Raw genomic sequence first — 23,684 nt, 5'->3', positions numbered from 1 at the left:
AAACAATTTGGCAAGAGAGGCAATCTGTTTAGGAGACCTGCAGGGATGAAACACACATTTGAACCCTGGCAATAATGACAGCTACCCCATCCTTCACAAAAAGCTTGGGACCCTCTGCTGCTTCCCCTTCCTCAAACCCGCCACTGAACCTGGGCGGCTCACCTGGGCAGGCATGCCCTCTAAGATCATGGTTCTGAAGTCCCAAAAGCCCCCAAAAGAGCCTTGCAACACTCAAGAAAGTGGTGTTTAAAATTTTTAAAGAGAGGTTTTAGAAAGGGAAACCTGTCCTCTGCTCAAGAGCCCTGATTCTGAAGTCTAGTCACCACCATTTCTTGCCCCAGTCTGATGGATGTAATGAATTATCCACCTATCAATCAAAATCTATATATCCTAAGTATTATGAAGGTGAATCCAAAAAACAAATGTCCTGGACACAAAAAGGGTAAACAGACAACACTCCAGAAATCTGCTTTTAGATCTTATCCTGCTCGTAACCATAACTACTGAGACACTGAAGATGGTGATACCACGGGTCAGGACAATTGTCTCCTGCTCTCTTCTAGCTGCCTTGGCTAATATCAGATAGGAAAACAACCTCTTAAGCACTGAGACAGGTCAGCATTAACGCTGATGGAACATATGGCCTGTGTACCTGTGTGATGTATGTCTGGACAGTAGCATCTGTCTGAACAATTAATCTTTGTCAACAGCACAATCCAACCCCAGATGCCCACATTAAGCAACTTTTCACACATAATGGAAGAGGTGTCATAAATACAGGGCTCTGCAAGTGCTCAAGAAACTCAAACAGGGTGTTGTCACCAAATCCAAATGCATGAGGCACAAGATGCACCATCGTCTTCCTAACAGGCAGCTTGTCCAACTGAGAAAAGGAAATTCTTGCATACATTACAACAGCAAAAACACATGGCCAAGGCAAATATATTTAAAAAAAAAATGTCCAAGTTTTATACAATCTCCCTTACAAGCAGACATGTCTTGCATTTGGAAAGCAGCCAGCAGGGCCAGAGATGAGGACAACATGGTGGGGAAATTGAAGGCTATCAACTATCACTGTGGAGCTAAAGACAAAAAACTACAGCTTAGGAAACCCATACAGGGATGTGTGTGCTCAGGGAAGAAATTCAAGACAGCAGATACAGCCCAGGAGTCCTTTTTGCAGCACATACTCCATCTCCATGTGCAAAGTGGTCACAACATTCAGTTTTAGCAGGGGTGATAAAACCTGTCACTCTATGTACAGCTCAGCATTTATGTGGACAAGTTATCCCGGACATGTCTCACATGTCTGCTTGAGGTAATGTGCCAGGGATTACCAACAAAACCCTGCAAATTAGCGGTTCGAGTCAATATTCTCTTACATGATGCCTGGTATCCAGTACAGAGTGACTGATTTATTTGCCAACAGATGCTTAGACAGACATGGGAAAAGGACAAGGATGCTGGATCTTAAATAGTCTGTGCATGCAGCAGGACCATGATTCCTTTATTATCTAAAAATGAACACTTGGAGGAGGAGGGAGAAGGGACTGATTAAAGTACACTATTGCTTTTCAAAAAAACCATGAAGCATTGGGAAATTAATTTAAAATATGAGTAACTTACAGGAAGGAGAAAGAGAGATATGAAGATAAATATATAGAGTTCAAAAATAGCATGAAGATGCCCAGACTACCTGAAATGCAGCCGCTTCCATGTAAAACATTTGGCAATTTCAGGGAAATAATCTGTATTTCAGAGCTTTTCCAAATGCTGCCAAAGCACTGTGATCACAATGACTCACTGAAGTTGTACAAAGAAAAGAATCAAACAGGGACATTTTGAGACTATCCAGAAGGAAATGAAGCATGGCAAGAAACCACACTATTTTTATCGGTGCTTTGTTTCATGTAGCAATTGCAGTGTTCAAGTCAGACAGCCCAACGCTCGATAACATGATTCTAGCGAGTTACTTGGAGTTGCTCTCCTCCACCTCGCAGCTTCCTGCAGCAGCAGCCAGGACTTGGCAATGCACGCCCCAAGATCGGAGAGGCTTAGGATTCAAAAGACTTGCAATTGATGTCTCAATCTGTACCTCAAATCTCCTTCTCATATCTTTCATGGGAAGAAGCTGCTGCTTTTTTTCGTTTATTTTCCCTATTGAAACTAAAGGTGTCAGACTGGATTTATATATTTGTACCTTTGCAGGACAGGACTCTCCCAGGTTCCCTGAGGAGTGACTTCTGCCTGCGTTACAGCACTGTGGCTGCTTTGCCCAGAAGCTCTCTTAAACAGCACAGCTAGCTAGTCCAGGACAGAAAACATCATAATCTTAGATATATCTGTGGGTAAATTAAAGCCACTGGGTCACCCAAAATTAATTTTTTTAGGCTTAATTTATGATGGCTTCCAGCCTCACCTTTACAGCACCCCATCTGAAAGACCAACAGAGGCTAGAAGAAAGCTCTCCTACGTGGTGGTGTTCCCACGAAGAACAGTTTTGAATTTGGCTGCCATGGCCCAAGGAAGAAACATCACTTGAGGGAAGAAAACTATCACCTACTTATTTTGCACTGCAAATGCTACCTGTCGTACTTTAACATAGTCTCAGTGCACATGTCTGTAAGCCATGTAACTCTCCATTTCAGTGGCTGTAAGCACTTTATATTTTTTGTCTCCATCTTTTTGATAGGACTTTTTGCTCTTCACAGGAGACTGTTTTTTCTGCAGCTGGTTTAACTTCGCCCTGCTCCCTGTAGCATTGGTTTTCAGATGCTACTGTGCCACAACAAGGCTTTTTTCAGTTTCAAAACCAAACATCCAGTCCTCTCTCTTCACTATACAACTTTTCTTTACAACCAAAACTTCTGTGATTCCTAAATAACTCACTTGGTTTTTGTTTTTAAATAAAGATCTTGATTTACCAGCTTCCTTGTGACATCTGGGTAATGAGTTGGAAAGTAGCTCCCTGGCCTTCAAATCCAGGATACTTTGTATTTGTTTAGAAGAAAAAAGAAAAAAAAAAACTAATAAAACAAGAAGCCATCCATCAGCCATCATCTCAGGGGCAGAGGAAAAAGGGACACACACAAACCAAGCCCCAGCTGTGATGTGAAAACCAGTTTCATTCTGGAGTATGTGAAAGGGCGCTCGTCAAGCACACCACAGGATCAAGTTTGCTTTGGAAAGAAGATCCAAGAGTGAGCAAGGGCAGAAGCAGTGATCTCAGCTTTGCCTTTTAAAGCAACCTCCGTGCAAAGCTGAGTGGAAGAAGTCTCTTATTCAACCCGCCGAAAGTGGTAATTGCACCACACACTGCCCCTCATTTGCTCTGTTTTATTCCTGCTGACGGAGCGCTCCTGTGATACAGAGGGCTAGCTGTAAGGCAGAAGCAAAAATACGATTCTCAGATCACAGCTTTCCAAATGGTCAACAAATGAATTCACGACCTTACCACCAAAGCCACCACAGTAGCTCAGCCCAGCCAGGACTCTCTCCTTGCCCACATGGATTTTAATGCCTGTATTTTTCTGTACTAAAGAAAGCATAGCTTGCTTATTGGCAGTTTGTAAGAAGCTGCTCATAATTTAATTTTACATATGCCAGATGTCAAAGTTACTTCCAGTGTTCACCCTACTCACGTCTCCTTCCTCACTCCTAATTGCATTTTGTTCTGAGTGGAAGAAAAGGTTCATAAGCAGGACATTTCAGTCGCTTCCAGTTACATCCAACCCCAGGTTTGCATCCACATGTCTACGTGTGCTAACCCTCTATGTAGTTCAATACAGCAAAAAGCACTCTGCAGACTCTGATGAGCTGAAATGCCTGGAAGCAAAACATACAGAAGATTTTTTTGCACTTTCGCTAGCTATAATGGCAGTGACCAGCAAGTGTACAGAGGCTGATGCACCAAAAGAAGGAAAAGTTTGCTTTGATTTCCAATACTTTGTTCCGATGTATAAAAGGTACTTTTGAGCACTTTCCTTTCTTGCGAGTTACGCAGAGAGTGACCGCAGGCATCTCTGCAGAGATACTTACTCTTGTTGTTACAGTGCTATAATGACCCACAAATACACACTTTTACTGGAATAACATGACCTTTTCCAGTTCAGCATACACTACTGTGTGCTGGTTTTGGCTGGGGCAGAGTTAATTTTCTTCACAGTAGCTAGTATGGGGCTGTGCTCGGGATCTGTGCTGGGAACAGCGCTGTTAGCACAGGGGTGTCTTCCTTAGCGCTGAGCAGCGCTCACACAGAGCCAAAGCTGCTTCTGCTCCCCACAGCCACCCCAGCAGCGAGTGGGGGGGGGGCACCAGGAGCTGGGAGGGGGCACAGCCGGGACAGCTGACCCCAGCTGACCCAAGGGCTATTCCACACCGTATGGCATCATGGTCAGCACATAAAGCTGGGGGAAGGAGGAGGAACGGGGGGAAATGGAATGATGGCATTTGTCTTGCCAAGTGACCTACGTGTGATGGAGCCCTGCTGGCCTGGGGATGGCTGAGCACCTGCCTGCTGAGGGGGAGTCATGAACAAACTCCTTATTTTGCTTTGCTTGTGCGCACAGCTTTTGCCTTATCTATTAAGCTGTCTTTATCTCAACCCACACGTTTTCTCACTTTTACTATTCTGATTCTCTCCCCCATCCTGCTGTGGGGGGAGCGAGCGAGCGGCTGTGTGGGGCTTCGTTGCTGGCTGGGGTTAAATAACAACATACTGTCGAAGTATTTACTGTTTTCATATTGTGTATAGATAATTATCCTATCAACTTCCCCATACATGGAAAAAGTATTTTCATTTGTAGCTGAGGACTGATACTATTGTACCAGTCAATGTAGAAGCTACAAGAATTTTGCTGCCATTTGTTTTGGTGCCCATTTTTGTTACCTCATTTTGCATTTCACTGACTTCAAGTGCTGAAGCTTTGGGGGTTTCAGGGACTCTGTCTTTTCTGGAAGCTTTTCTGCTATGGCACTCCGCAGTAAATACTGCGCCTCCGAAGAAAACATAGGGTCCTTACACACTAACATACCTTGTTCTACAGAACTGAATCCCTTTCTCCTAACTTTGCTTCTTTTTATGCATCAGTAACTGCTTGAGGTTCTAATAGTTTCTTTGATGGCCACTCCCGTCCTGTGCTGGCTCTTCTTCACAGCAAGCCTGCATGACACAAAGCTGCAACCCATGTGTTAAGTTTTTAATACAAGTATTTCTAGTCAATGCCAATAAAATGCTTCAAGCACCTGTAATTAAAGAGTCTGGAGATAGAACTGCTAGTTAGGACATTCAAAAGATTTGACAGTCTTTCAAAGAGAAGAAAAAAGGGCCACTTTTTCAATGTTAAGTCTTTACCGCAAGAAAAATCAAGTTACCTTCTTCTCCAGCAGCCACCAGGTTGCTGACAGTAACTGGGGACTCAAAGAGGAAAGTCTGCTGCTCACATTTGGGTCTGGTTGATTTGGAGGGGGGGATTGGAGGGGTTTTTTGTTTCTCTATGATGCTGCACCTTAAGTTTTTGTGCTATTTGGAACCTCTACGTGGGTTTCCTTATGCTTTGGTATTTTTTCTGTTTGTATCAGTAGGTGTGATCAGCGTATGTAACCACCTGCCTCATCAGAGATCTATAAGCAGCAAATTGCTTTTCAAGCATTTCAAAATTGGAATGTAAGGATGTGGAACAGCAATTATTAAATACGATGTTAATATTATGTCAATTTATTTTTATTTTAAAAATTAATTTAATCCAATAATTATCTGGATTATAGTGGACAGGCAACGCTCACTTTACTGTTCAGGGGGCAACTAAAGACGCTGTTTGGCCTATGGTAGATTTAGAGGGAGCAAGGAGAGGACAGGCAGAGAAGCTGCCCGGTGCCCTCCCTATGTTTCTAATGAGGGATGAGCGATTTGGGCAGCAGAGGAGGAAGGTAACCAGCCCTGGCTCAGAGCAAGCCCTACCTTAAAGTTGAGAGAGCAGGTCCTGCACGCCCACCCCAAAGAAGTGCAGGTTACCCTGCTCCTGCAACCTGCTTCCCAGAAGATGATCAGTCTCAAGGGCAAGGGGCTCCAGCTTTTGCTGGCAGAAGCGAACATTCAACCTGATGGAAATTCTAATCCACAATTATTTTCAAAAAACTCTCAGCCTGACTGCAATTTGGTTAGAAGTCTATAACTTCAGGAGGCTTTAAAGAACGAGAAAGTCAACATATGACTGGTAAAAGCAGCTGCAAGTGACAGCAGACTGTCACATCAAAAGGCTGGAGCAATACTCTTTCCTTTCAAGAGCTGTACTGGGGCATTTTCACTGTTGCTTTCTAAACACCTACAGCTTGTATGATCAGAAACACTCCTATGGTTAAACTCTCTTCTCAGACATCTTTAATGCAAAATGCTGTTACAAAACAGCTTTTGCAAGCTCCCAAAGCAAGTACATCTTGGAAACAGAACTCAGAAGACAGTTCCGAGTAAGGATCCAGGTTTTCGAGTCGAGATAAACAAAATCTCTCGCTAATTTACCATTGGCAAGCTCTGTGTTTAGCAAGGCAAAGAAAACCTCCCCCAGCGCTCTGCAAAGCAAGTGGAAGCACAGGCAACTATTCCAAGCATTTCACAGCAGTACTTTTCCATTTTCATTATGAAAGACATCTTCAGCTTTCGTTCTTTTTTTTTTTTAAAACATTTCAACTGTGGTGATGGAGGACTTTTTTTCCTTCATCTTAAGCCACCATAGACTGGCTTGTTTCCCCACCACCTAGCAAGGCATGAAGCTGCAGAACTGCAGGTAACTCCTGTGAGATGCTGGACAAAGTTGTTTCACTTTGATGTGCAGACTTTCAGCAGCATGTGTCCTCAAAAAACAGAATCTGGGCAGGCTTGTAAGTCAAGGCTTTATGAAGAAAGCAGCAGAGACCCCCCTAATGCTGCCTTATTCCTCCCCTGTAAACCCAGACCAACACAAGTCACCCTGCTATGGAGCATGCACAGCTCTTCCTAACAGTTCCTTCTGCACCATCAAAAGGGAGCTCTAAATATCACATTAAGTCTTCAACTTCACAATAATTTCTGCGTTAATTGGCTAGGGACTCACAAACAGGAAGGATGATGTTACTCTTGAGGAAGAGCTGATTTCCAGTAACACAGCCACACTAAGCAAATTTAATTGCTTGCTTTTGTAGAGGCTTTTCACATGAAAAATTTTCTGCATCTTCTTTTTCCTCAAATAATTAAATTTTAAACCTGAGAACATCTGAACCTCTATGTGACACCAGCAATGACTGATTTCTTGTCCACTCCAACAAAACTTCCAAGTTTTCCCTAACCAGCTTGAAGTGTTGCATGTTCCTTACTTCTGCTGCCAGCTCAAAAAGTCTAGTTATGGCAAGGGACTGAGTAACTGCTCTATTTGAGATACAGCTTTTATAATTAACTCTACAGATTGATTTCTGCAGAAATCATTCTTTAACCAGGAGTTCCCTACTCCCTGAATGGCTTCTACTCAGCTAAGCTATTTAAGGTTACCTGGGACTCAAGTGCATTAAATTTCACTTTCATCCTTTCAACCACAGCAATACCTTGAATTAAATTCCATACATCGTATTTCTCTGTCATACTGATACATCCACTTGAGTTTCAGACACTATTGTAATTACTTATTGACTTGACTCATTCCAAATTGAGCATATTCCTGGCAAAATACCATCAAAGCCGGAAAAAAAAAAAAGGCAAGAAAAAAAGCGTATAATGTTGGGTTTGATCTGTATTTTATGCCTAATTCACATGTTTGCTCAGCAGAGCCACCTAAAAGGATTCAAGAAGCAGCTGTGACTCTCATTAGGAATAAACTGCAAAATAAACAGATAATTGCCTAAAGAAGGAAATAAAATCCCACTAGGCTGTTCTTTATATCTAGAAGCAATTAGGGATTATATAGAATAATCGAAGTTTGGTGACCATTCAGTAACGCAGTTGAGAAGGGTGCTGCATCACTTAGACTGGCATAAAAGAAACTTTTGTACTGTTAGGAGAAAACACAGATGCCATTTGTAAAACAGTTTAGGTAAGTGCCCCTAATTATCTCTCAGGATTCACAACATGTTTAAATACTCTTAGAGCATTAAAGAATCAACCAGAGTACATGTAATGTAATATAAAAGCACTCCTTCAAGTGCTATGAACATCTATAGTGTCATTTACTAATCTCCTGGTGACGCCCCTGAAATTAAAGCAAGACTGTGCAGAAGAGCATCTGAACTGCAGGCTTGGAAGTTCAGACATGTGACCTTTGTAAAGCCAAAATCCATTGGTTATAGCGCTTGTCCATTTATAGATAATCAAAGCTTCCAATGTGTGTTAAATATTATTATCCTTAATCCCTGAAGTCTAAGGTTAACGGCTGCAGTTCAGTAGATGTGACTGCAGTTTGGTGACTACAGTTTGTTAATTATTTCATGTTGACTATCGTGGTGTTTATTTTAGAAAGGAGTATATTTATATTAGGAGGCAGTTGTTGGAAAAGCAAAGATAGAAGATTCTGAAATACACACAATTTGAGCAATGCAAAGGGGAAAATAACCCCCCGTCAGACTTGGACAACTATCAGAAACATTAGATTCAAAGAAAACCAAACCTCACTTTCTTAAGATGATTACTTTCAAAAGCATCAGCATTTGTTTGGAACAACATGCATCAGATACCCATATTCTTGGAGAGAACTAAAAAAAAATAAATAAATTCACATCCAGCCTAGTCAGTTACTTTAGAGACAAGCAAGCCCTTATACTAGATAAGGTGTATTTTTAAAAGCTTTTTCCACATGCTTTGTTCCAACTGTAAAAATTGACCTTTGGTTTTAACAAGCTATACACACCGCTCGCCCCAGATGTGGGAGGCAAAGAACTTCACAGCCAATATAGCTGATGCACCAGACCCAGGGTCTGATGCTGGTGTGGGAACCACAGAAGTCCACCCCTGGATGACAAAAGACCTCCTAGATAATATTTAATGTTTTATGTTTAGATGCCTATCTTCATCTATTTAATAGCACTGTTACTTAAAAGTAACAGAAAACCTAAACCAGTCCTGCTCTCCATGCTATCTTCACCTGTTCCCTTAAAATTCCCCTCCTGCTGAGGCAGGTACAGGTGAACATACCTGTATCTCTCTTCATTTTGACTGGTTTTGAAAGGACCAATATATATGTGGGAAAACCTGAAAGACTTCCAAATAATCCTGAGACGACACACTTTAATTTCATAAACTGCCATTTGACCAATTTTTTTGAGTACATACTTTCCGTTAGCTCCCCATCACCAACAACAGCTTACTTAGATGTTTCAGACCTTAATTTCCTGTTGCTTTAGAAGATGTATATTACAATAATTGGCAGTGCACTGTAGTCTTCAGGGGTTCATCCAAGTATCTAGTTATTAACAATTAAAAACCAGGGCTGTCAAAATGGAAGAGGATAGTCTAGTGCTTACATATACATGATTTCCTTGTTTCCATTAAAAAGTTATTAACTAAAAGGTAGTCTCAGCCAGGTTCAAACACTTCATGCATAGCCAGCTTCCTCTGATCCTAGTATCAGGAAAATTTTTTGGCATATTTATATTCTATTCAGGCAAAAAATAATATAATTCATCTCACAGCCTGCACAGGAGCAGTGGTAGCATCTTCACAAGACATCTTCCTGAAACATGAATGTGCACAGATAACCACTGAAGGTTCCTGCACGTTACTCGAATATCCTGGCCAAATGAAATTAGAGCTATTATGTAAAAAAGATCCATTTGTATCACTAATTACTCTGTCACGTATTTTAAAGTTTCTAAGTCATGATGCTACACTGCACTTCCTTTTCTACATGTATTAAGGAAAAAGCCAAGTTCTGCAGCAAGTCCATAGACAGCCACAAAAAGGCCAGAACATGCTCTAAGCAGGACCAGTTACCCAGCTTATTACGGTATGTCTTTTCTTCTTAGGCTCCTCATTACCTGGGGACACAGAGCTTCAAGTTGGCTGGCTGACATGCGAACCAATTTCACACCTTCTTCATTGTTCGAGATGGAACAGGCCAAGTTGGCAACCTGTGTCAGAGGTGGGAGGAAACAAAACACAACTGTTAGAACTGGGTTTTACTTCCCTCTGTAGGAAATTTCTTGCCCACCCGCAACAGTGAAGGGTAACCCATCATGAAATACAAAGTGTCCGCATTCATTCAATTCCAACCAATTTTGAAACCACTAATGACATCTGTTCTTTCTCTAGCCATAAAGTCTTAACACATCAGATCCGAAATTCATAGTTATTCAAACCGGACAGACAGATCATTGTTACCACTGATTCGGTTAAGTTCTCTCCAGTAAAACATACAGAGCATCACTGGCAGCACTTGAAGTTACAGTTAAAAAGCCCATTCCCACTCCAGTGAAACAGCAGCAACCACACAATTAAAAAAAACAATCCAGCTCCCATGCACGTGAGGATGAAGTGTTCCAATCTGTATAAGCATAGGGATGCTCCCTTTTGCTTGAAACACTCCTATATCCTACTGCGTGTCAACCCAAAAGAACTTGGGAAGCTCATCAAGCAATTCACCTATGCAAGCAGTGCACAGGTGTTGCAAAGCTCAAAACACTTTGCCGGTGTTGCACAGAGCGCACCTCTGCAACAGGACACCGGTATCTGAATGCATTGGCTTAAACATCTTGATGTACTTTTTATCTACTCAAAAACTGCAGTATCAGGCAGGTGTTCCTCCAGCCCTCCATTCGCTGGTACAGCGATCTTGAAAATGCATCCACAATTCTCCAGAATTTGAATAGCATCTCGTGATGCTAAAAACTTTACTCAAAAACCTTGACCTGCTGCACAGAAGCATCCTTAACTAGGTCATCTTGAAACAGAGGATCTTTTGAAAACACCTGTCTTTTAAGAGCACACAGGAAAGGGACAGCACAGAATTTTCTGGTAATTGAAGATATTCCTCATATTGGAGCTACTCTCAGGGGAAGGAAGTCTGAAGTAAGTTACATTTCTCAGTTGACAGGTGAATGACAAGCATGTTATTCTGAGCCATTCGAACACAGAAAGCTGTAAAAATAGCACGAAGTGAACTGAGATGAACACTCAGTACTGTCCTTTCAGAGACAGAGCAACCTGCAAAACCCCTCAGTACAAGCATTATCACAAGCCAGGAGATGCTCAGTAACACCACTGAACCAGATTTCTCCATCAACTTTTCTCTATAAGCTGGGGAAATTCCATTGTCCCTTTAATTAAACTATCCTGTGCATTCATATACAAGTCATTTTGAAGTAGCATCTGCAGCTATATCACATGCTTTCCCCCTCCCCAAGCCATTCCCTACGACAGATGTTCCCACACAGAATACATTACTGTCCCACAAACTGTCAACCACATGCCAACATACTCAAACTGTGGTTTTCACCAACCCCATTATTAATTTTGGGACCAAAAAGCAAATTCCCATTGCAAAGCACACAGCTTCTTCCTCCCTCCAGTTCCAAATCAAGTTATAAAGGATAAAACCCAGTGCACCGTTGAGAAGATAGGTGTGTTTCCAACACTGAAAAACCAAGTAAACAGATGCAACAGCATATATTTGGATGAAAACAAACTGAAGTTGAGAGAAAGACTGTGCAGCATCAACAAGACATAGAAAACTGCCAGCTTTCAGGAACAGTAGTGTCCTACTCCTCAACTTTCTTTTCCACTAATCTTTGTAGAAAAGACCTACATACTAAGAGGTGGAGTTGCAGTAAGTCTTCAGCTCATTGCAAGGCTGTGCAGCTTGCACTCAGCCTAGCCAAGGCTCTTTTCTCCCTTCTTTCTGTTACAGCATTTGCTACAGTCTCCAGCACAGCTCCTGTCTGCACCGCACCACCGAACAGCTGTACTCTCTGTAATGCCCTATCAGAAAGGGATTTTATTTTGAACACAGGGTTTTTTTCCCTGTAGATTTGCCATGTCTTAAATTCCTAGTTCACAGTAAGCTGTAGTATATTACGCTTTTGTTTAGAGGCTCAAAAAAATCAAAAGACAATAAGAAGCCATGATTTAAAAGTCAAATAAAGATTTTGCTGTTGTTTTAAGCATGGGTTATATTTTTGAGAAACACCAGTTTGCCAATATTTTTTATGGTCCATATTTCCACATCGTTTCTGCCTCCACAGCAGCAGTTACAATCTCTAGGAGAAAGAAGAACACAAAGCTCTATTGAGTAGGGGCTGAATAAAAGCGACATTGAAGCACTACAAAATCAGCCTCTCCGATATCTGGAGATGTTGTGCTCTCTCTCAAGCCAAGTGTGATGAATCAAGCACACAGAAACCCCGCTCTGTCTGAATACAGAGAGGCAAAGAAGTTTATAATTGAGTGTCCCCACCATGGTACAATGAAATTTTGCTTTTTTGCACAGTCATTTTTGAACAGTCATTTTTCTTCTGAATACCTCACTGATGGCAATTCTTCTTTAGAAACTGCCCGACTGGGACTGCCAACCTTTATGAAAGAAGTGTGTGTGCTTCCCTGACTGAGGGTCTTTGGCAGTTTAAGACAATCCAACTGTTGGCTGCCGCAGCCCATCCTACTGCTGCGTCTCCAAATCTCAACACTTCATTTCAGCATGCTTGTCCAAAAGAAAGCTATTCGCTTTGGCGGATTACTTTCTCTGCCAGATTAGCACACAAACTTCCCAGTAAACTATTTGTTGAACGTCAGAGCAAAGCAGAGATGTGGTGGCAGCAGAGAGGACTTCAGAATACTGGCAGACATGGCTGTAAATTCACAGAAACACATTACTGCACCCATGGGAAGACTCAGTCAAACTATTGGAAAACACTCAAAACCCTCTTAAAATCTGAAATTTAAGAAGAGCTGTATCAACTAATTAATCAAGTTGTAAATGATGTTACAATGAGATATTCTAAACTGTCATTAATTACCAGGTGCTCTACATCATGAATTCTAAAACTGCATGTACCAGCTGAGGTGGATGGTTGTATATTTAAGAAATTTAATTTTAAAAGTACCTGAAAAGAACCCATCATCAATAACTCCTGTGTGATATTTGACAAATAACTTCAAACTCCCTGTCTGTAGGGAGGATAGGGTACTGCTGGCCAGTTATTTGACAGGTACACATAATACATGGGATTTTTGCAGCTGAGATGAAGATCAACTACAGCCAAATTTGTTTTAAAGCATGCAGAGCACTTGGAAATCATACATCTCTAAAACTTCCAAATAAAATAAAGCACCTCAAGCAAACAAAAATTCCCCTTAAATCAAATGTAAATGAAACAGTTTCTCCATGTCTCCAACAACATAGCTGACTGACACAGTAAGTGGTCAGACTTGATTTAGAAAGAACACTTGTGCTTGACGGCAAAATAGCAATTGAATTCCCGCTGCATTTGTTCATTCTTACCATTCAGTATCATCAAGTCCCTTTACATAAGCACTACTGGCACAGGCATCAAAGGAGACAAAAAAATAGCAAATAATGTAATCAGCGATAATGAGCAATCTCTTGAAAAAAGTTAAAAATACATTGGGAATGAAGATGGACTAGAGAAACTAGACTGACGCGGTTCAGAGATACCTCTTGCAGCACTGACAGACCGAATTTAAAAGCATCCTTCTGCCGCAGTATCAAGGCTCTCTTAGTTCACAGAGCATACAACCATGTCCCAGAGATGGCTTCGTGTATCCCAAAAGGCAGGACAGACCCAAAGCAGCTGCCCACATTTAGATGAAGGAGATTAACTTCACCCCCGGTGACAAATGCACTGAGCACTAGCGAGAACTGCACAGACGCAACCATTTCTATAAACTGAACTAATGAACTGGTGTCAAGTAAAACTCAATCTGGACAAACTCATCGGAAAAGTGGGTTTTGTGTGCTGATCAGTTTTTGCAACTCAGATGTGACTGGTATGAACAATGATATCGGAGTACTGCAAGATGAGATGACTTGAGCGGCTCTGGTGCCGGCAGGATTGGCAGGGCAGCGCTCCAGTGTGGTGCACAGGGGTTTCCCAAACTGGGGGAACCTCAGGGGGAGGCAAGAGACCCACCGGTCTGGGAGCCCAAACCCCGCACGACAGCAGCTGGCGGGAGTTGGGCAGGGCCAGGACCAACAGCAGCCAAGCCCACCACGTGCATAAAAGAAGCCCTTAGGGAGCCGACAAACTTCAGAGCCTTGGGACAACTAGTTAAGAGATCAGAAGCACGAGCAATGTTCTCCTCCGTCCTTCCAGTTGCAGGGAACGATGAGGCAAGAAACAGGAAAAGCAGGTACGTAGCTCCGAGCCTGGTTTCACTGGCAGAATTTTGAGGGGTTTGATCATGGGTCTGTCTACACAGCGTCAGGCCTGCTGGTGACAGATGGGGTACAGCTGTCTCAAAGGGAGAACCCAATCTTTGTCCAGGAGTTAGCAGAGCTCACTGAAAGAGCTTTAGACTAGATTTGAAGGGGAAAAGGGATAAAACCAGGCCCACTAGAGATAAGATTAGGAGCAGCATGCCAGTGTTTGACGGATGGTGTGCTAGCAAGGTGTCCTTTGGTCTGCTGTCTCGGCGGAGGCAGAGGATGGAGATCCATGCAGCAGCAAAGACACAAGGGTTATTGATGTGTCAGAAACCACAGAAGCACCTGAGAATGGTCAAGTAGGAATTAGGGCTTCTCCCCTCAAAAAGGTGGCAGGGTCAATAGCCCAACCAAAGTGCATCTATGCCAATGCACGCACAATGGGCATCAAACGGGAGAAGCTGGAAGCCGTTGCGCAGCAGGAAAACTGTGACGTGGCTGCCATCACAGAAACATGGTGGGATGACTCGCACAAGTGGAGGGCTGCAATGGATGGCTACAAACTCTTTGGAAGGGATAGACAAGGAAGGAGAGGCGGTGGGTAGCCCTGTATCTTAGAGAGCCTTTTGATTGCCTAGAGCTTAATGATGGTGACTACAGGGTTGAGTGATTATGGGTAAGAAGTGGCGGGAAGGCAAACAAGGCAGATAGCGTGGTGGGAGTCTGTTGTAGACCACCCAACCAGGATGAAGAGGCAGATGAAACACTCCATAAGCAGCCGGGAGAAGACTCACAGTCGCTAGCCCTTGTTCTCGGGGGGCACCCAACTTACCAGATGTCTGCTGGAAATACAGCACAGCAGAGAGGGGACAGTCCGGGAGGTTCCTACAGTGTGTGTGGAAGAGAACTGCCCAACACGGCTGGTGAATGAGCTGGCTGGGGGAGACACCCACTGGACCCGTTGTTTGTGAACAGAGAAGGACTTGGGGTGATGTGAAGGCTGGAGGCCAGGATCACAAAACAATAAAAGATTTTGCTTCTTGGAGGAGGGGGGTCAGCAGAACTTCTGCCTTGGCCTCCCTGAGGGCAGACCTTGCCTGTTTAGGTGCCTGGTGGACAGAGTCCCTTGGGAGACAGTCCTGAGGGGCCAAGGTGTTCAGGAAGGCTGGACATTCTTCAAGAAGGGAAACTTCAAGGCTCAGGAGCGGGCTGTGCCCATGAGCTGAAAGCCCAGCAGCGGGGCAGACGGCCTGGATGAACAGAGAGCTTTGGCTGGAACTGGGGGACAAAAGGAGAGTTTATGTCCTTGGAAGAAGGGGCAGGCAGCTCGGGAGGGCTGCAAGGGTGTCACGAGGCTCTGCAGGGTGAAGACTGGGGGGAGTGAAAGCCCAGCTAGAACTCAGGCTGGCCACTGCTGTAAAAGATAACAAAAAATGTTTCTTACAAATACATCAGAAGCAAAAGGAGGGCCAAGAATGAATAATCTGTACCCTCTACCAGATACGGCAAGGAACACTGCCACAAAGGCCGAGGTACTCAGCCATCCCTTTGCCTCAGCCTTTAACAGTAAGAGCAGCTTCCCTCAGCACCCAGCCCCGGAGCTGGGGGACAGGGACGAGGAGCAGAATGAAGCCCCCCCAGGCCAGGAGGAAATGGCCAGTGACCTGCTGCTCCGCTTGGACACGCGTGAGTCTGTGGGGCCGGGTGGGATCCACCCCGGGGCACGGAGGGAGCCGGCAGAGGAGCTCGCCAAGCCGTTCCCATCATTACCAACAGTCCCGGCAGGCTGGGGAGGTGCCGGCAGGCTGGGGGGAGACACCGTGCCGCCCGTCTACAAGAGGGGCAGGAAGGAGGATCCAGGGAACCAGAGCCCTGTCAGCCCGACCTCGGTGCCGGGAAGGTGATGGAGCAGATCATCCCCAGCACCATCACACGGCACGTGCAGGACACCCAGGGGATCAGGCCCTGCCTGACAGCCCCGATCTCCTGCTAGGAGCAGCTGCCCGGCCTGGTGGGCGAGGGAGAGGCTGTGGCTGGTGTGTCCTGGGCCTTAGTGAAGCCTCTGACACCGTCTCCCACAGCCTCTCCTGCAGCCACCGGCTGCTCATGGCTGCCCGGGGGGCTCTGCGCTGGGGTCAAAGCTGGCTGGGCGGCCGGGCCAGAGAGCGGTGGGGAATGGAGTCACATCCCGCTGGCCCCTCGAACCCTGGGTTCGGGTTTGGGCCCCTCACGGCCAGAGGGACATGGAGGGGCTGGAGCGTGTCCAGAGCCGGGCACGGGGCTGGGGAAGGGGCTGGGGCACAAGTGCTGGGAGGGGCGGCGGGGGGAACTGGGGGGGTTTAGTCTGGAGAAGGCTCCGGGGGGACCTTATCGCTCCCCACAGCTGCCTGACAGGGGCTGTAGGCAGGGGGGTGTCAGATTCTTCGCCCCAGTAACAAGCAGTAAGATGAGAAGAAACGGCCTCAAGTTGCACCAAGGGAGGTTTAAATTTAATATTAGGAAAAACTTCTTCACAGAAAGGGTTGTCAAGCACCGGAACAGGCTTGTCCAGGGAGGTAGTGGAGTCACCAGCCCTGGAGGTGTTTAAAAGGCATATGGATGTGGTGCTTAGAGACATGGCTTAGTGATGGACTTGGCGGTGCTAAGATAATGATTGGACTCTATGATCTTAAAGGTCTTTTCCAACTTGAATGATTTTATGCCTTTGGAGGAGGCATTACTTAACTGGTTCCTTCTAGAGGAAGGCACTGATTCAGTGCAAAAGGTCAATTGGGAATACGTTATTAGTAGGAAAGTATAGTTCCAATATTAAAAAAAAATATTGTGCCATCTGTCACAGAGTGATTCCATCTCAAATTCCAATTATTTTGTTTCTTCAGAATTTACTAATTTTAAATCAAGAAAAAATCTTGACATTTCTAAAGCAGTTTTTTTCCTTCATTAGTGGCAATTTGTCAACTTATGTTTGTGTTGTCAGCTGTTGCAGACAACTGCCTTCTCTGACAATAGGCAGTTTTTACCTTTTTCACCTGAAATACATTTTCAATTTATTTTTTAAAAAAAACTTGAAACTTGTTCAGATAATGACTAAGCAGCCATGTCTCCCAGCAATTCAAAGACTATAGAAGCCTCAACTACACGAGTTCAGAGTCATTGCTAAGCTTCTTAAATTACACTGTTGAAAATTATCAAGAAATACTGCTACGGCTTTGCGCTTGTTAAACTTTCTCTTTGCACTGACATCGTAGTTTAGGTAGAGGGGTTACTTTACATCAAGCTGTTTATCAAAGGATTGAAAAATTGCTTTTTCAATAAGAGACAAAGAACGCAAGAGAAAAAAGGAACTATAATCTCTAACCCATTAAATCTTTTTCAAGGATTTCAAAGGATAACACTGAAAGTTTGTATTAAAAGTTTTTGCTTCATACACCTGCACTGACTTCAGAGAAGCAACACCAAGTTTTTCCTCATTGTTTACAGGTCATGTTTTTAGGACATCATCTTCAGGAAGTACACAAAAAGGCCTCCTAAATGGGTGCTGGATGCAATCATCCAGCAGTGGTGTAATCCAAAGAGGCTCTGTAATGTGTTTATTGTTGCATAATTTAAAATTGTCAGAGCTACCTCTGTCATGCAGCATTGTTATAAATCAGGATTATATATTGCTATGCAGGAGACAAACATACTCTAATTGAATCCTAAGAGCCTGACTACTCCCATTTGAAATTGCAGTCATAAAAATACCATTGCAGAAGAGTTTTCAGACTGTCTTACCATTGAAAAAACTTTTTAGTTTAACCAGTATCCTCTCATAACTGATGCTCACAAACCCTTATGCAAAAACAACACCACCATATCCATTTATACACACAGATGCTTTGGGAATTTCAACAACATGGAAACAAAGCTTTTCAAAGGTGTTCCTAGCATTTTAATTTCTGATTAAACTTCAAAACTTCAGCTTCTTGTTCTATTTTTTGCTTTTCATTTTACAGTTTCTCTGGGAATGCAAATCCCCACTTTTAAGCAGCTTGAAATCACCTATTCTAAAAGGGGGGGGGGGGGAGGGGGAGGGAAGGGAAGACAATGGACAGGCAGCCATTCAACATTTTCCTCTTGAGGATCTGCTAAAGAAAAGTGTATCTGATATTCTGACAAAATTCAAATACAGCACATTTAATTCTTCCTTCTCCATATTAAGAAAACAGTCCAGATTCACTTCATGATGGTCAAAGCCCATTAAATTAATTTATCTGCAGAAACAACTGTTCTGGCAAAACGAAGTAGCAACTAGAGGACTCTCAGAAGAGATGTGTCAATTATGTAATTTCCATCCCTCTTCAGAAAAGGCTTTTATTATTCAGTAAGTCCATACATTTATTAATTCACTTGTACACTACCCTCAATATTCAAGACAAATGTGAACATTTTAACGTCCAGTCTTAATAGGTACTGCATGAGGGAGAAGTCTGCATTATAGCTATAACCTTATAAACTCACCAGTTTTGCAGAGCCATAACTAATTATGAATTACACAAAACAGTTTCACTTCTTTAATGCATGGAGAGATGGCAGGAGGACTTCAGTTCAGGTCCATAGGGACTCTGGAGCAAGTTACTGGGACTCACACTGACAACTACTCTGTGATTTTTCTAAGACTTAAGTACTCGCAAGTGGCAGCAGCTCCACAGAAGGTACCTTGCAAGAGTTTGTTATGGGCAACAGAATCCCAATATATTAACTTAAAATAGTAAAAGTCTTTAAATAAAACAAGCTACACGCAGTAAAAAAATCCAGACATAGAGCACTGAGGGGAACAACGGACTAAAATTGAGCTAACTGCTATTTCCAGAGCTCTGCAACTTTTAATTTCAGGTCTGGTTATAAACACATGGAGGGGAAATTTCAGCTAGATGGAACAAAACTGGCAAGCAAAATGGTTTCATTTTTGATTCAAACATTTTAGACAAGGTCAGACAGGGGTTTTAGGGTTTTTTATTTCAACAGGCTGGCAACTGACTGAAAGGAAGGGGATCAGAGACAACAGATGGTGTACTTTCTGCTCCCCGTAATATTGAGGCAACTGCTTAATATCTTCCTGTGTAATCACCTTTCTTTTGGGATCAAATCTCAAAACTTGCACCTTTCAAGCCCGTTACCTGTGTCTAAAAAACTGGTTAAGGAACATAGCTTTGCATTTGACTCTCAACCTAAATGAGCTGTCTCCAGCTACCTCCCTAGCCACCTGGTGCCATTCTAGATATAGCTGTCCTGCGAAAGCTCAGTTCAACGCTGGCAAGCTCCTTCCAGGAGGAAATGTCTTTCTCCAACAGAGTGTAACCCCACATGTTCTCAAGGTTTCATGAAAAAGGGAAATTTTTCACACAGTTGGACAAACCCAGAGTTTGTGCCTCATGACAAACCAAACTGGGCTCCATTTACTAAGCAGCAAACACAGAAGGGAAAAGCACTTCTCTCTTGCCAACAGGAAAGCTTTCCAGTCAAAGAAGGGGACGAGGTGTTTGAAGAGAACTAACACATCTATAGCATAAAGCATATCCACAGTAGTAAAGTGCTGGCAGTACAGGAATACCTCTATTTCAGACTGGCAGATTATCCTTTCCATAGACCTGACAGAGCAGAGCTGGTAAAGGAATACCAGTGTGCTACGTGGGCACCGTGCCCCTCCGATGCAGCTGTAGCAGCAGATGTAACTATTGGCACAGGAACTATTCCTTCCTCAGACAAACAAGCTAAAGTGATAAAATGTTATAAGCACAAAACACATTAGTTACACAAGTCAATCTGAACTACCATGACAGAAATCACACCACTGGTATGTAATGTAGATCTTATCTTAAGCTAAAACTTTCAAAGCAAATTCCTTAGATGCTTCTTAGCAACACAAATGTTTTTCTTTAAAATAAAAGCGTTTCTAGTAGTGGTATTTGGGCAGTACCTGAATAATTATCCTTAACCAAAAAAGCCTCTATGTTTATCAAAATAGAAATGAAGACAGGCTGAGAGAGTTGGGGTTGTTCAGCCTGGAGAAGAGGAGGCTCCAGGGAGACCTTATAGCAGCCTGAAGGGGCCAACAGGAAAGCTGGAGAGGAGCTTTTTATAAGGGCATGTGGTGACAGGACAAGGGGGAATGGCTTTAAACTGAAAGAGAGGAGATTTAGATTAGGTATTAGGAAGAAATTCTTCACTAAGAGGGCGGTGAGGCACTGGCACAGGCTGCCCAGAGCAGCTGTGGGTGCCCCATCCCTGCCAGTGCTCAAAGTCAGACGGACTGGGGCTCTGAGCAACATGGGCTGGTAGGTGTCCCTGCTCGTGGCAGGGGGGTTGGAACTAGGTATCTTCAAGGTCCCTTCTGACCCAAATCATGCTATGATTCTATGAAATTATAATTCTTTCCTATCTCATTTTGCTTATCACTCAGAGCATGCTGCATTATGATCCTACTAAAGGCTTCCAATTTGGTGTCTATTATTAGTTGTTTAAACCAGGTTTTGGTGATTCAGACAACTGTTCATGGCAAGTTTAATGGTAATAAGTACATTATGCTCTTGAAGAAAGCAATAAAATAGTAAGAGGAACTTACTATACACTTCAGTCAACTCGTTGATGACACTACATGACTAATATTCCAATATTACAAATGACTAAGATGATGAAAATCCAGACATGCATTGAGGCTTTTAGTAATATAACAAGAATTAAAACATTTTGTGCCACATCTATAAAAGCTGTGCCCAAAAAGCTACTTAAAAATGCTGTTTGGAATTAAGACAGAAATATCTGGAAAATAAAATAGGCCAGGACTCTGTTGGTTTGTTGTTTTTTTTCTATCTACTTCTGAAGACATCATGTCAACAGCACCCATAATCAAGTGTGCTTATACTTCCCAGCCTCTTCTACAGATTTCCCCTTCCCCAAATGCTTCTATCTGTTTCCAAAGGAAAAAAAGAACAGAGTAAATACAGGGCTGTTGCTAGTGGGGTAAAAGCACATTAACATAGTTTTCCAAACCCTAACCTCATTCACCTCCAACTTCTACACCCTTCATATCCCCCTTGGCCCAAGTGTTTGAAGACCAAGTACATCCCCAAACACCTCAATTGCTGTCCAAATATGCAAGGGTTTGAATTAATCTTCTATCACTTCATCTATCCCATCAGTTTCGCTGTCAGATTACTGATCACCTTGCTTCTCCCATGCATATTTACAATGAAATCTGGATGGAAAGATTACCCTGTCCTCTTCTAACGTGATTTTTAATCTCTACCAGTGTTCTTCAGACCCCTTTGTACATAAGTTGGTGTAGCATTAGATTGGTCTCAAAAAAAATAACCTTACAAGAATAAGAGTTATCCTATTAAAAGGTCACTTGCCTTTACTTATGTATGATGCATTAAATTTGTACATCCAGTTTTGTCTGAAAATGGAAGAACTACTTCTTCTGCTGAGGCTTTCCTACTTTACTGACTGTGAATGCAAGGAAAGCATCTTCTATGAGTAGAATTTAATTTATTTATTAATCAGTTGACTAATAAAATGAACTTACAAGGAAAGTGCATCGGTTCTTGAAGAATGTCAGACTTTAGAAGGCACATTAGAGCTTTAGTGGTCATTTAGTGAAGACATTTGTTTTATACTGCTGCCAAGGTTATCTATAGACAAATTGCAAAAAACATTCTTGTTATTTGGAAGAGACATTTTGCTCTCCATCCTAAAATGGGAAATTTGTCTCGAGTTGGACTAACTCTGCCTCTCCTCCACATCATAGTGCAAGGACATTTCCCTTGTAATACACAATTACCTTGAAAAATAAAAGCAAGTAAAAGACAAACTTGAGTTTGCAGATTTCCCCACCCCCCCAGTAAATTAGCTTACTGAGCAGGAAAAATAGGTGCACAGCTACCACAGTAATGACTAATAATGACCCCAGCCCAGAAAATGCCAAGTTTTGAGAGATTAATATACCCAAAGTTCAGAAAAACATTCCAAGTCAGTATTTGATTTAGGTGTCAAGTGCTATGCTTGTCTGCACTTTTCAGCCAAGATACATCACCTCTGTCTTTCAGTACTGATACATACCTTTGATGGCAAGCATGAAGAAAGAATATTTAAAGAATAAGCAAAGACAGTCCACTCCCACCACCAAAGATGCTAGTTTTATAAACTTTGTATATACAAACTTTGGAAATCAGGTGACTAAGACACAAAGGATAATCTTGTGAGACCAGATATATTTCTAGATCTGCTAGACACTTCAATCCATCCTTTGTTTTAAATAAATATGTGAGATGCACAAACACAAAGTGCATACCTTTATAACAAAAGTAACTAGCTGTGCCCAGGGGCTAGGCAAGCCTCAATTTTTTCAAAGCATTTGCTGTGTCCGAAGTCCAAAAGCTAGCTATTATTTTAAAGCCAAGCTATGTTTTACCCATTTCAGGTTTTTTAAAAGCCTTTCACATGTAAAAAACTTGCAGCTGTTAAGACTCTTTGAAGAATATTTAGGCTGCAAGGATGGGGAAACCAGGATCAATTGCAATAAAAGTGTTGCAAATGTGCAAGGCTTTGGGCTTTTGGAGAGTGGCATTTTTAGACTGAAGTCTGAAGAATTACTTTAGGACATAGGGCTAGACAGTTAGGGCAACAGAAGGCAAAAATGTCAGCGTGAGTGGCTACAGATAGCTTATGGAGTCACAAGTGCCCAAATGTGATTCTTTCCAAGCAAATAAATTTGCAGTCTGCATCTGTTCGTGGGTTTTCACTGAAGATGAGAAAATCATCTCTCCATATGCAAGATACAACCCAGTCCATTAAAAAAAGGCACAGATCAGTATTTTCATATAAATTAAAGCAATTGGGGAAAAAAAATGATGTTTATGAAACATCATCGAGATTTTTTTACCTCCCTGGTCTTACCAAAGTTTCTATGAGAAAGAGACTTAAAAGTAAAATTTAAGTTCAGAAAAAACATTTGACACAGGGGTACTGGATTCCAGAATAAGGTTAAGATTAATTGCTGGTTTTAAGGAATTACAAACTCGCCCTTCCCAAAATACTCTTCAGCAAGACAACAGCTCCTGGAAGATTTTAACCTGGCCCCTGTGCTTATCTACCTTTTAAGTACCTAATTTCTTCGGGTCTGAAAAAACTCTTCCATTAAAACCATGCAGTATAAACAGTGACAGATTGACAAACCTCATTTTTATTTTTCTAAAGCATTCAATACTGCAGCGAAAGTTTCTTAACATTGATGGCTTTTTCACTTTTCAGCAAATAGCCAGGAGCGCCACTGCAATAACTACAGGGAGCAGCACAAAGGCAAGTTGCGCA

The 23,684-nt window shown here is 42.6% G+C and overlaps 1 protein-coding gene across 2 annotated transcripts in view; it reads right to left on the bottom strand.

Moving 5' to 3' along the window:
* Window positions 1-23,684, bottom strand: part of CTNNA1 (catenin alpha 1) — a 122,795-nt gene that overhangs the window by 24,057 nt on the left and 75,054 nt on the right. For both annotated transcript variants that reach the window (XM_040602938.1, XM_040602939.1), the window contains one exon: window positions 9,994-10,086. In XM_040602938.1, the coding sequence (XP_040458872.1) occupies window positions 9,994-10,086 (93 nt within the window). The remainder of the gene's footprint in view (window positions 1-9,993; window positions 10,087-23,684) is intronic.

The sequence above is a fragment of the Falco naumanni genome, chromosome 8 (assembly GCF_017639655.2).
Source record: "Falco naumanni isolate bFalNau1 chromosome 8, bFalNau1.pat, whole genome shotgun sequence".
NCBI lineage: Eukaryota > Metazoa > Chordata > Aves > Falconiformes > Falconidae > Falco > Falco naumanni.
This window is presented reverse-complemented; position numbering and strand designations above follow the sequence as displayed.